The sequence below is a fragment of the Saccoglossus kowalevskii genome, chromosome 12, assembly GCF_978046115.1.
Source record: "Saccoglossus kowalevskii chromosome 12, keSacKowa6.1, whole genome shotgun sequence".
Lineage (NCBI taxonomy): Eukaryota > Metazoa > Hemichordata > Enteropneusta > Harrimaniidae > Saccoglossus > Saccoglossus kowalevskii.
Genome location: NC_140652.1, coordinates 21894373 through 21907362, shown reverse-complemented (window position 1 = coordinate 21907362; position 12990 = coordinate 21894373). Strand labels below are relative to the sequence as shown.

General features: G+C 35.9%; 1 protein-coding gene across 1 annotated transcript in view; it reads left to right on the top strand.

The window, feature by feature from the left end:
* Window positions 1-12990, top strand: part of LOC102802886 (gamma-aminobutyric acid type B receptor subunit 2-like) — a 34018-nt gene that overhangs the window by 16899 nt on the left and 4129 nt on the right. The window contains exons 2-11 of the mRNA XM_085505964.1: window positions 2930-3067; window positions 3724-3894; window positions 5164-5331; window positions 6635-6847; window positions 7416-7658; window positions 7986-8049; window positions 9307-9384; window positions 10151-10301; window positions 11041-11173; window positions 12817-12930. Coding sequence (XP_085362090.1) covers window positions 2930-3067; window positions 3724-3894; window positions 5164-5331; window positions 6635-6847; window positions 7416-7658; window positions 7986-8049; window positions 9307-9384; window positions 10151-10301; window positions 11041-11173; window positions 12817-12930 — 1473 coding nt within the window. The remainder of the gene's footprint in view (window positions 1-2929; window positions 3068-3723; window positions 3895-5163; window positions 5332-6634; window positions 6848-7415; window positions 7659-7985; window positions 8050-9306; window positions 9385-10150; window positions 10302-11040; window positions 11174-12816; window positions 12931-12990) is intronic.

Here is a 12990-nt window from a genome sequence, read left to right as displayed (position 1 = left end):
GGACCAGTTGATTAGTCAAATTCACAGTGGTCAATTGTCACTGTACTAGGGACGGCTGGTAAGCAGAATTTACGGGTAGGTTCTTTTTTTACAGAGGAATTGGAATTTAGCTATGTGAGCATCATTAGTACAGACTTGGTCACTACCCAAAATGCAACAGTGCAATCTAAGAATACAATATAGATGTTTTCTTGGAGAGGGAGCGATGATGAACTATGATATTAGTGTGGCAATCGGAAGAGATAATCATGACAACTATTTAAATATGTATAATTGATTGCTTTATTTTCTTAGTAATTTAAATCACGCGTTAATGTGTTGATTTCACGAGTTACGGGACGTCATTCGTTGATCCACTGCCCATGCATAGCGGACATCGTAGTAATGTCAATGACATGGATGTGCTCGAAAAAAAATGAATTTAAAATGTGGTTTGTGTTTGGCTTTTAACAAATACAAGGATTGACAAAATGCATTACGATATAATACTATGATATAAGGCATTTGTCAACACGGAAATTGAGAAGTTTCACGTGAGATTATTCGTGAGTGCCTTGTGGATTTTGACTAAATTATTTAGTAACTTTTTTTTTGCAATTTAACCCTCATTTCGAAGTGTGTTAATCGTATCTGGTTATGTCTGTGGTGGGCTCGTTAGTACTTTATAGCAAGCGGATGCTATCATATTTTCAATATCAGCAACGCTGATACTATTTAGTCCTATTCATTAGACTGATGTTGAATAAATTGAGTTGTGAGTGGTATATTTATGCGAGGTTTAAGATTAAGCTTCAGAGAATATCCCCTATTTCTCTGTACTGTAACATGTTTTTATTTTCGTTGTGTGAGAATCGCATATACGCCGATTTTAGGTGATTCAAATAATTGCAATAGGCAAGGAAATGATATTGACATTATTTAGACCGACTTATAAACACACACATCGTTTTAATAACTCTAGGATTGCCACATTGTACAGAAATCTCCATTTATTGACGTGGTGATAGCTTTTTTTATTAATTGTCATATTCGATTATATTTTGATTGATGTTATTCTCTGCACATGTGACGAGCTGATATCGGGCTTAAATTGATATAAAGATAATATGCTATTGGCTATTATTTCACATTTTAGAGAGACCCATTTCGAGCATTATGTCTTATTAAAGAAACGAGAATGACGTCAGTCGGAGATTATTTTTGTATTATCTTGAAAGATACATGGCATTGTCATCTCCCATGTTCTAGTACGCCAACCTGATTGAGAGCGAGTCTCATGAAATGGATTGAAACACAACATACCATTCAGTTTCAAAAATAACGCCGGCATTGTACTCTAATGACACACACGTGTTTAGAGAAACGGCGTAAACATAACAATGGCTGTCAAATTTTGAGGGAATTTGTACATTGAAATGCAAAATGTACGTAGAAAGTACGTTTATACGGGAAGATTCGGCAACTCGATTGTCAATACGAATGCAGAAAACCACATTGACGTTCACTTGTGCAGAGCGTGCAGCTGACGATAGCTCGTAACACAGCACAAATGATGCGCTAGCAGCGACGGCAACAAACTAAATCGTCATCACTAAATACGTTGTTAAATAGATAAATATCTCCTTGTACAGCATAGTTGTACCAGACTTGGTGTGCAAGACCTGGAATATTTCAAATCACTACATGAACGTGAATTTTATTTGTGACTAGCTATTAGATCATTCACGAGGTGAATTTACTCGCACTGTTCTATTTTTCTTACAGTGTGTGGAAGTTCTATATTTAATTTGTGAGTAGTATAACACATGTTTTGTGAATGTTTTCTACTGATTTTGTTTGAATAAGGTATATGCGTTAGTTTTCATTATATAGTTGTTTACTCTTGTTCGAATGAAGAAACGAAATCAACTTTTGACGGTTCATTTTGTGCAAACACTGTGCACTAAAGCCAGTCAGAGGTAATTGAATTGCCCAGCTATATAAACCCAGTAAAATAATGTATGCTTCGCGAGAAAACCTCAAGTTGCGAAAAGAATTGGAACACGGATTCTTAAAATCTAGAACTATCAGGAAACATACAACATATACATTAAAATTGCTGTATGTGCCTGTGAGGCCTAACTTAGAATATATTTCAGACAGCGTAACTACTTTATTCTCAAGTGACGTATTGGGAAGATGATTTAATGGATGTTTAATTCATATTTGACAAAAATACGTTCACCCGCCACTGTATATGTCAAACGGGTCCGGATTGTAAACTAATCCGACGGAAGTTCCGACTCAGATCCTGTTGCATTTTCTCATTAAAACACCGGTTTAATCGGACCTAGATTATTGATTGAGCACAGTGACGATACGTGCCAATATGTGTATGTATATAGGGCATAATACAGAAGTCAAGGAATACAATCGACACCGTCATTACCTGTGCAAAAGCAAAATTCAAAGCAAAATTCCGATTTATGTGAATTTATAATTGCAACTGCTTGTCAGATTTTCGGGTCAAAGTTGAATACCACCAAATCACCAAACACGTTTCCGGAAATAATTAAACTAGATAAACTACACTAAGATGTGGATTTTAATGTTGATATGAAAAAAAACCTGCCTTCGGGTTGGGTCATCTCCGAGAGCAGCCTAGATTAAATGCCATTTTTTTCATTCATAATTCTAACAAACAGGTTCGAATCAGCCAAGTATAATATTGTTATAACATGCGTGTACAGGCGAATTTGCATGTATTTTCAAGAAACAATTAAAAAAGATGAATAGTAAGCTTTTAAAGTCGAAGAAATGTTTCTGTCAACAAGAACAAAGTTTTAATACGGTGATTGGTTTATTTATTGACACAGTTCGTTCATAAATATACAAAATCATTTCTAAATCAGGTATTCCACGATCTGTGTGTCTCTTTAATTTGTCGCAGGCTGAACCAGCTCCAGGATTGAAATTACTTTATGATTTTGTATACAACAAACCTCCAATTGTGATGGCATGGGGTCCTATATACTCTAAAGTAGGTGAAGTGGTGAACGAGGTTGCCAAAGAATATAATCTCGTACAGGTGAGTAATATTACGTAATTTTTTCACAACTGTAATGATAGGGAGCTATGTCAATTTTGAAAATTATTTGTAAAAAATGACTTCAACTTTTCACGAATTTAGCTTATTGCCTGAATATCAGATTGAACATAGCTCAGTTAATCAGGCATTGGTTGCATCAGTGACTCTTTGAATAAACGAAACGTGAAGATCAGCATATTTATCGTACATTTTCCGGTGCCTACAAATCAATACATACAGGGTACTGAAACGCTTTTTCATGTCATGTCGCCATTAACGGGCGATAGTCGTCGCGCAGAGCATTTTTAAATTTCGCAACGTGTTTCACACGCATCAAGTACGTCATTACGTGTTTCATATCGAATATCATAGACCTTCAAATATTTCTAACACTTGTTTTTCAAATGTGATCAATAATTATAATTTACAACGTAATTAATTGATCAGACATTTTTCTGAGTGTATTACAGAATAAATATGTTCAGAAAAATGTCATGACTAAGACCTGCGTTTAATTTAGTGTAAATAAACAAGTATTTCACAGGCGTTGTGTTGTGTACGTAGACAGGGATTCATATCAAACACAATTGTCTGTTTTAAGTGTTTTACTCTTGTTCTAGTTTCCACATCAGATAATTATGTTTTATCTTTCGCAGGTGTGTATCGCGCAGTTTCAATCAAATGACGAACATCTACAGCGTTATCCGTACACAGTTCAGATCTATCCTAATTCCAATGTCTTCACCCCAGCACGCACGAAATTAATTCAGTTATTTGGATGGACGCGGGTGGCAATAATCTATCAAAATGTCGACTTATTTCGAAGAGTAAGTATAAAATTGCCACTCGTACGTCATAAGATATGTTGGTATGTGAGTGTTATATATGTTATTGTCTGTGCTGCTTTGCAGACGCAATCCAGCTTATGCATGAACATTAGTTTCATGAGAAGTACCTATGACAGTTTTCATGGCCAACACCGACGCTGGAATTTTGTCGCATAAAACGACAAATTTGCGCGACTATAATTTGATGGTTGCTATTAAGGTAGAAGTCAATCAAATAAGCATACCAAAGACAAATTAAGAAACGAGTTTTTAGATTCCTACTACAAGGCCAATCGATTTGCTTTTGTAATTCGACAACATCTGGCCTTTCTACGCAGAAAAATGTGTTGCATACAAATACTTTAGTGCACACACAACCGTGAACACTTTCCTGAGGAATTTGAAACAAAATTGAGTAATTGTTCTCAAACCAACTTGTTAGACGCTAAATAGGGCATGTCAAGCAGCACGATGGATGACATAAATAGGGAAGGCCTCGAGGTGAAGTAATATATTAAAATGTACAAGCCACCAGTGGCATTATTTGATATCAGCAAACTTAACACCAAATTCTTACATGTAGCACAACGCAACATGTTAACATTTCCTGATTAAAAAATACATCACAGTCCCAAAAGCAGTGTGGTGACTCTAATAATGTAAATCACATGTCTATGTAAGACGATCCTTTTAAGTATTTGGACTACCATGGTATCAAATAATTACAGAATGTTATTTAAATAGTAAACAGTATTTTCTACATGGAGTTGGGATATTGCGTTTTTTCATTATCGGATATTATCAGACATTCAATACAAACATTAGACAGAAGCGAAACTAACCCACTGAAAGGTTTCATAGTCAAGATAATTATCTAGAAAATCGTTTCCAAAAAAATACAAAACGAAGCCTCAAACCACTCTATTTAGGGTCAGTCTAACCTTTAATAACCATATTTCATTGAAATAGAAATGGGACGTGGAACGCGGAAGGCAGTTTAAAGTATATCCCCTTGCACCGTGACACTTATTCCTACGAAACATGTGAAATTAGAAAGCGTTGTTTTTATCAAAGATAGTCCCCAAGTCCGACGCAATCGAACTACAGCTATATGGCACTACAAACGCGCCTTGCCGTCGCGGACAAACACAATTAATAAAGCGAATGTTTTCTATATGATATTAGGCACGGCATCTCACATGTTTCAATGCAAATTGTGTGAAATTATAGATAACAAAAATAATATTTGGATTATGATCACTTATTTAGGAAATGGAAGAAATGGTTGTTGCCATGCGACAAGAAGGCATCCAACTACTCGCGGTGGAATATGTCGACCAGGATCCGCACGACCAGGTGGCAAATTTGAAGCAACATGATGCGAGGATTATCATAGGATTATTCTATCAAGATATCATGACGAAGGTGTTATGTGAGGTAATTTCTGTCACATTCGGGAAAAAATGCACCGTTCTTATATGTAGCGCCATCTGGCAACAAAATACTTGTATGACGTCAAAATGATGTAGATAGTTGGAAAAAATGCCATTTAAGGTAGAGATGCAGGTTCGTGGGTACTTGGGAGTGAATTTTTTTTTTGCTTTCTATTATTCAAACAGTCTTGGCTATAGACTGTTAAAATGTTGTGGAACTGTGAATAGTGGAACATACTCAAAAGACGATGTTAAAATATAGATAGCAGGTGCGAACATTCTCTCTTTTGAATGCTTAGCAAGATTTAGCAAGACTGTACATAAATAATAAAGAAGAAACATGCTGAAAAAAAGAAATGACGGGATCTCCATATTATGCACTATATTTAACATTTTACAAAACGATAGTACATTTAAATTTGGAACTGTTACAGCCATTTTAAATATGAGCATTAGCAAACTTCTTACTGAGTGAATTGTTATGCAAATTAGCAATTATCTCAGCTTTTTTAGTGCACATCCCAGAACTTTAAAAAAATAGCTCCTAGACGTTTTGACCTTTTGTTTTGAAATGTTCACAAATGATTGACGTCGGAGCATTGTTTTTGGTTGAACAGTGTTACAACAATCGTACAGTACAACTAGCCTGGGTGTTAATTTATGCATAAACTTGAAGTAGTGAAATTTGAGTTTTCAAGACGGCACTTTCTTCATAGTAAACAGATGTACCAGTAAACCAATTTTGACAGGAAACAGAAGCATTGTTTAGAAACTATTTTTTTTAAAATCACTTTTGACCAAAAAAGAACATTTCTGTGCATATTTCAAACTACAGTGTCAATAAAAAAAAATACTAACAAAATTTTAAAATTCATACAATAAGCTTTCCGAAATTATATAGTTTTGTGGGCAAGGGAGGTCATCTTGGTTTCCTAATTAACTAATTAAAATACCTGTCAGGTAAACTGCATCTCCACCTTAAAGAGAACACTTTTGATAGTTTTGGAATCGATTGTCATTTAGAAAACAGATAATTTTTAATATAAATTGAATTAGAAAGGTCAACACTGATCAAGACAATATCCACGTGAACTTCACTCCTTACACATATTTACGTCATAGAGGCGGCTCGCCACAAGAGGGCGCGACATGGAAAACGGAATTGTATGTGTAACGATATGCGACATAAAATACATTATTTAAACGGCATAGAAAATCACGTAACACATCTCACACTTACCAAATGTATCATACATTTTTTATTTAATTAAATTTTGTTTTCTTTGTGTGTGCCTATTTGTTTTTAGGCTTACTCGCAAGGTTACTATGGTGACAAATACGTCTGGATGCTCGTTGGATGGTACCACGCACAGTGGTGGGTGGAAGAAACACATTTAGCCGAACGACGAGGTGAAAAGACGTGCACTTCTGAGCAAGTTGGATTACTAGTCGATGGTTCCATAAGTATGCGTGGATTCGAAGTCCAAAAAGATATGAGTAAAATAAACTTTAACGGCGTGGTAAGATGTTAAACTTGACGAATGGGCGAGGTTCGGGTACCCGGACGTGTTCTAGAAGAAAGGGCGAGAGTCTATTATAGAACCGATTGTCTGTGCGTGTGTTTGCCTCTGTTTTAAAATACATGTTTGTATGTTGTTCCTCAGAAATAGTTTTAATATCTCCTACCAACTATAAAATCTGCTAAATCTGGACTTAAAATAGTTTACAATCAACGTATTTCTACTTGTCATAGCTCTGAAGTAATTTGACAACTATTTTCAATTACGAAACAAAAATACTGATACTCCGATTATTAAAGAGATCGAGCAATTTATGTAACATTATTCTGAATTGGATTCAAGTGGGTTGGCCTTGGTTCGGTTGGGTTAGACTGCATTGGGTTGTATTGGGTTTGAGGTACGTTGCGTTGCGTTGCGCAAATCGAGAATATCAGCGTATTAATTGAAATGGTCGTATTACATTACAGTATTCTGTTTTAGTAAATATTCAATAATTGTTACAACATAATATACAAATACCTTTATGTTTAAAATGTAATATTTTTTTATGTAACATTTATTTTCTTAGTACCCAACTGATGAACAGATTGAATTTTACGGTCATCTACAATCACAGCTGGTTACCGGTGGTGCGTGCGACTCTTATGGTTACGATCAGATAGTAACTATGGCACTAGCGCTTAACTCATCGATCGAGAAAGTTGAGAAGTTAAATCCTCCACGAAAACTGCATGAGTTTACCTACAGCGATGCAGAGATGGCAAGAATCTTCCGGGAACAGGCTGGGAAGACTACATTTGTTGGTCTTACCGTAAGTTTTTCAGACATGTTTTATTTAATAATTTTATTTTCTGTGACATTGAAACGCAGTATGAGATGTTTCATTTCAGGAAATGCTAGTAATTGTAAACGCGATGATGAACAATGAGCGACTGAACATTGAAACGAACATAGGACACATAATTATATTGTAATAACTTAAGAAATATGATATGGACGTGACGCCATTACCTACTCTTTCTGAAACATCCAAAATTCATGAATTGATACGTCTTTCAAACAAACTATAAGGTTTTTATAGTCACTACCGTTTACCGTTGATGTATTAGTGATGTTGCTCTTTATTTATATATTACAGGGTGAAGTGGTGTTCGATTCGTATGGTAGTAGGTTTAGTAATGCCGTTATACAACAAATGCAAGGTAAGTTCGTATAATATAGAGTAATAGAATAGAATAGAATAGAATAGAATAGAATAGAATAGAATAGAATAGAATAGAATAGAATAGAATAGAATAGAATAGAATAGAATAGAATAGAATGGAATGGAATAGAATAGAATAGAATATTTGCTTGATTGAAATTAAAACTTAACCAGTCATTGCCAATAACATTGTTCCATTTGTATTATCGACAAGAGAGATATATACAACTAATATAAAAGTTAAAACTTGATCAGTCAGCCATTTTAGCCAATCAGCCTATCTGAAAAATAGAGTGAAGTGCACCAACGTCCAGTGATCAGCGTATGTGTGAACATAATATGCTAATGCACGACTGTGATCCGGGTCTGGAATTGTGAAAATGTATGATATTGATACACTTTATTTTAAATAAAATTACTGTCATTCGGCCATCTTAAATCGGATCATTACACAAATGTACATATGCCCGATATAATGTCTGACGTATGTGTAAAGCTTGACCTTAATTGGCTGAAGGATGTGTGACATATGGCTGGGATCAGAAGGGTGGATGGACACAACATAAGTCCCCGTTTTTGGATTTCGTCCGAAATTAAAACGGGAAAACCGGAAATAGTGAACATGTTCTCTCTGTTGTTTTCGTTTCTCAATTTGTAAAGGTCTGTACGATTGTAGACTCGATGATGCATTCCAGGAGACCGGAGATTTGTAGGAATCCTGACTCTTTAGAGAATCAATAATTCACTCAAAATAGTAAATGGTGTATCCGTTATTTTTGGCAATCAACATGTCGCTGTCAACATCGAGTTGGACATTTTCAAATACGGTAATCTTTCGCGGCATAGGCAATTTATTTATTCCCTAATATGTTACCGTATACGCCCTGCATGATTACTAAATGTGTGTAATTTCCCAGGATTACAGTAGTTAGTTTTGCCTAATTTTGCAGCGCGAAAAGAACCTACAAAAATAGCTATATGATAAGATACAAAAAACACATAATTATGCGGTCCGCCACGGGCATCACTCAGGGTGTGTTCGAGATTCGTGTCACCGAATAACGTAATTTACACGCCTTGTAGACGTCGCATACTACCTCAGACCACTAAAGAACAGACTAGCAACGCCTATTTAGTGGTCTGAGATACTACCTATAATGAACGCGATATGCCGCATCGACCGTATCGTTTTTCAAATTATTTTTGATCAGATCAGTGACTCAAAATGTGACCCTTTCGTTTTTCTGATAAACAGACTGGAAGAAAGAAGAAATCTGCGTGTACGATCGCGACATGAAATCATTCCGATGGATTAATGAGTTCCAATGGCCGGGTAAGTAAATACACTTGTATGGTTGCACGCACGTGAGTCCGTGTGATTAAAATGGGTATTTACTTGACGATGGTACTCATGGAGGAATCAAGTATTCAAAATATCTCTATTGAATTTAGTCGACTGTATCTAGATTACATTGGTATGCTATCGCAATGTATGTATCTGTATCCCACTGTAGATCACGGAAATAATGCGTACGCCAAAAATAGTTTATACAAGTAGTGTTCCTCATTGACAAAGTGACCTACTGTTTCTTGATAACGTTGAGATTTGTGTTCTCCCAACAAATTTCTGAGATATAAAATGTTATGTCTAAAAATGACATAATGCTCGTTCGAGTCAGCCGAGATTAGCAGCTTGGGGGGGAGGGATTCGCACCACCATGCACGCAACAGTAAATTTAATATTCTACTTTCTGTTTTTTTGTTTGTTTGTTTGTTTGTTTGTTTGAAGCAACCCTCGATGTATTGAAGCCAGTTGTGACGAACGATAATGCTATTTTAGAAGACTATTACTTGTCCTAACGGCAATGTACCTTTTTAATAAGACGCGCTCTCTAGCGCCGAGGCTCTTCATAATTTAATTAAAATGGACGGCACCTTCTTTACGTTACGTAACGGAAGCGTTTCGTCGCTAGATGGCGCCACTTATAAGAACATTTTGACACAGAATGTACGCCTTTTATAAAGAAACCTACTATTTGTTTTCTTGCCGTGAACAATATTTAAAAACAGTATACTTATAATATTTGTAATATCCTAAGGTGGTAGAACTCCAGTTGACGGACCTACCTATATCAATATACCCGTTGTCATAGAAACTGTCAGCAGAATCGTGATGTTTTCATTGGCTTCTGTGGGTATTCTTGTTGCTACTGTATTCCTGGTTCTCAATATAGCATGGAGAGATAGAAGGTACGTAGAAAAGTAGTGTTGACAGTACATTTGCATTTACGTGTCAGAATGTCACCAGTCACCCACATACGTAATATATCTCAGACGTGAATGGCCGCTGATATTTCGTTGAGAGACCGATAACCACGTGACGAGTTGATACCCTTCAAACACTGTTCCATTTTCCCCGTCATTGCGTCCACGATTTCCCGATTGGAAACTATTTGAGAGGCATAATGAAGTCTCGAGGCGCTCTCGCTCTCAATAAGATTTCGGCGGCCATTTGCGACAGAAGTCCAATATGGATTTGAGAAAACCAGCTTGATGCACTTATTGGGTTATTTTCAGTTTCTCGTTCCGGAAGATTTCTTTTTCATTTGCCTGATGTGTTTGAATTCCGGACGAACAAATGTAGTTATGTCACCCCAAAAAAATATGTTGTTAGATTGTGGCGTTGTACTGATTTGATGTAATACGTGCTTTCGCGATTATTCCTTCGATTTTAATAAATATTTGTGAATTTCAACATACGTTCCATTCAACCAGCCAATCACCGGCGCCGAAAATGTCCAAATGTTGTGAACTAGGCCGATAGAAATCTCTCGTTTCAGTTTGAATTGTGAAATGTATAATATTTATAAGAATTAAAGGAATACGTTTGTGGTCGCGATAGTATTCCCTTCACTGATATCGATTTGTTCATGTATTTATGGAATGGTCAGTCGTTTGTTCGTCTTATATCTGATACTTTTCGATACAGGGTAATCAAAATATCATGCCCACCTTTGAACAACGTGATTGCCGTTGGATGTATGCTTCTCTACTCGTCTACGTTCTTGTTCGGCATTGATCTGAGTCTCCTCGGCGACGGCACAGTAGGTTACATATGTCAGGTGAGACTGTTGTTATTTGGTACCCGGATTTCACGACGTTCATATCACAAACCACACCTGTCATAAGCAGAAGTAATGAACAACGTGTACATTACTAAATTATTCATTTTTTGGGGTTCCTAATGTGTTTGTTGGGTTAAAAAATAATAATATAAAATAATATTATATTATATGGAATTTTACAGGGGTAATTATAATTTTAATTGTTAAAGTGAAGGAAATGCCGAACTAGTTTACACTAGCAACTATAGTCTTTTGTTGAGACCGTTTCTTTACTCGACTTTTGCGGTTCACGAAATAAGTTAGTCGTCCAAAGTCTCGTCTTCTTTATTTTACAGTCGCAGTTATTGAATAATGTATTCAGATATAAAGGTCAAACTTTGATTGAATCAATTCCTTGATATATTTACATAATCTCAATAGTGTTGCCTTTGTCAGTGATGATGTGAGTGAAATTGATTCAATCAGTTGGGATGATTTTGGTACTTAAATAACCATGTTAGTAAAACATAATCCAATCATCACGAGTTGGGAAAGACTATATATATCATTAAGCGATCAGAGTGAAAGTTGAATCAGCATTGACAGACGGTATAATTGGAATTATATGATAAAAATATGAGCTTTTATTTGGATTTTCTCAAGGAGAAATGATATGTTGTCTTAAGGTTAAAATATTTTTTTTCAAATAACTAAATCAAAATGTCCATAGACTCATCATTACTGCAGGTAAACTAATCATTTAAATTGGATTAACATTATATTGTATAAACGACATATTATTATTTCATAATACTGAAATGTTTTAATCTGAATTTTCCGGAATAGGGATTAGAGAATCACATTTCTGGGTATTGATTTCAGTGTTCGAGGTCACTCATTTTCACAGTGAAGATGACATTTTACTGTACACATGTTATATATTTTCTGAGATATTTTATTTTTTTGGAAAGTGCTGTTGTTTTTAAAATGGGGATTTTTGTGGATTTTTAAATCGTCACGTATTACGTCGACAACACACTGCTGGTATGTTTTTCAAAAGAAATCACGTACTCAGTAGGTCAACTGTGCACTCGCTGTTCTCTGGTCAATCCTTCGGGTATTTTGGCCCAATATGTGAAATAGAAACTGTCTGCTATTGAATGTAATACTTAGAACTATGGACACGAAACAATCAGTGGTAAAACTGCATTTGCCAATCAGAGATATCTTCACAGCTGGCAAATGCCTACAGTAATAATATACGAGTCATTATCTTTCTGAACATAATTCCCCCACTGAAAGCTTTAAAGCGTCTGCCCCGAAAATGTAGTTAGTTCAATCAGTGAGTCGTGAAGCAGATGTAGTTCTGGATACTGAGTGGTCAGTATCAATAGATGATGGAAATAAAGGAATTATTTGTTTAGGGTGAATTATGTTGACCTTGCCCACTATTTAAAATTCAATTTAGGAAGTCTACGGTCTACGGTAGGTAACACCGAGTTGAGTCGGGCTGTGCCCTTACAACGCATTTCTGTCCCGTGACGTAACCCATACGTATGTATATATATATATATATGTGAATGTATGCATCTCAGGGGTGTTTGGTTCAGGTATGGGGTCAAAGTTCATTCAGATAATATCTACACTGTTCTCACATACAGCTAGAGCTGTTCGTGGTATGTACGTCGATTTCATTGGCATTTGGAGGATTATTCATGAAAACATATCGAATACACGCCATATTTTCAGCATCGATGAAAAAAGTGCGAAAAGTGGTAAGTTGAGTTTATATACTGTTTAATGATGCAGACAGTGAGTAGGCGAGTAGTGTGTCT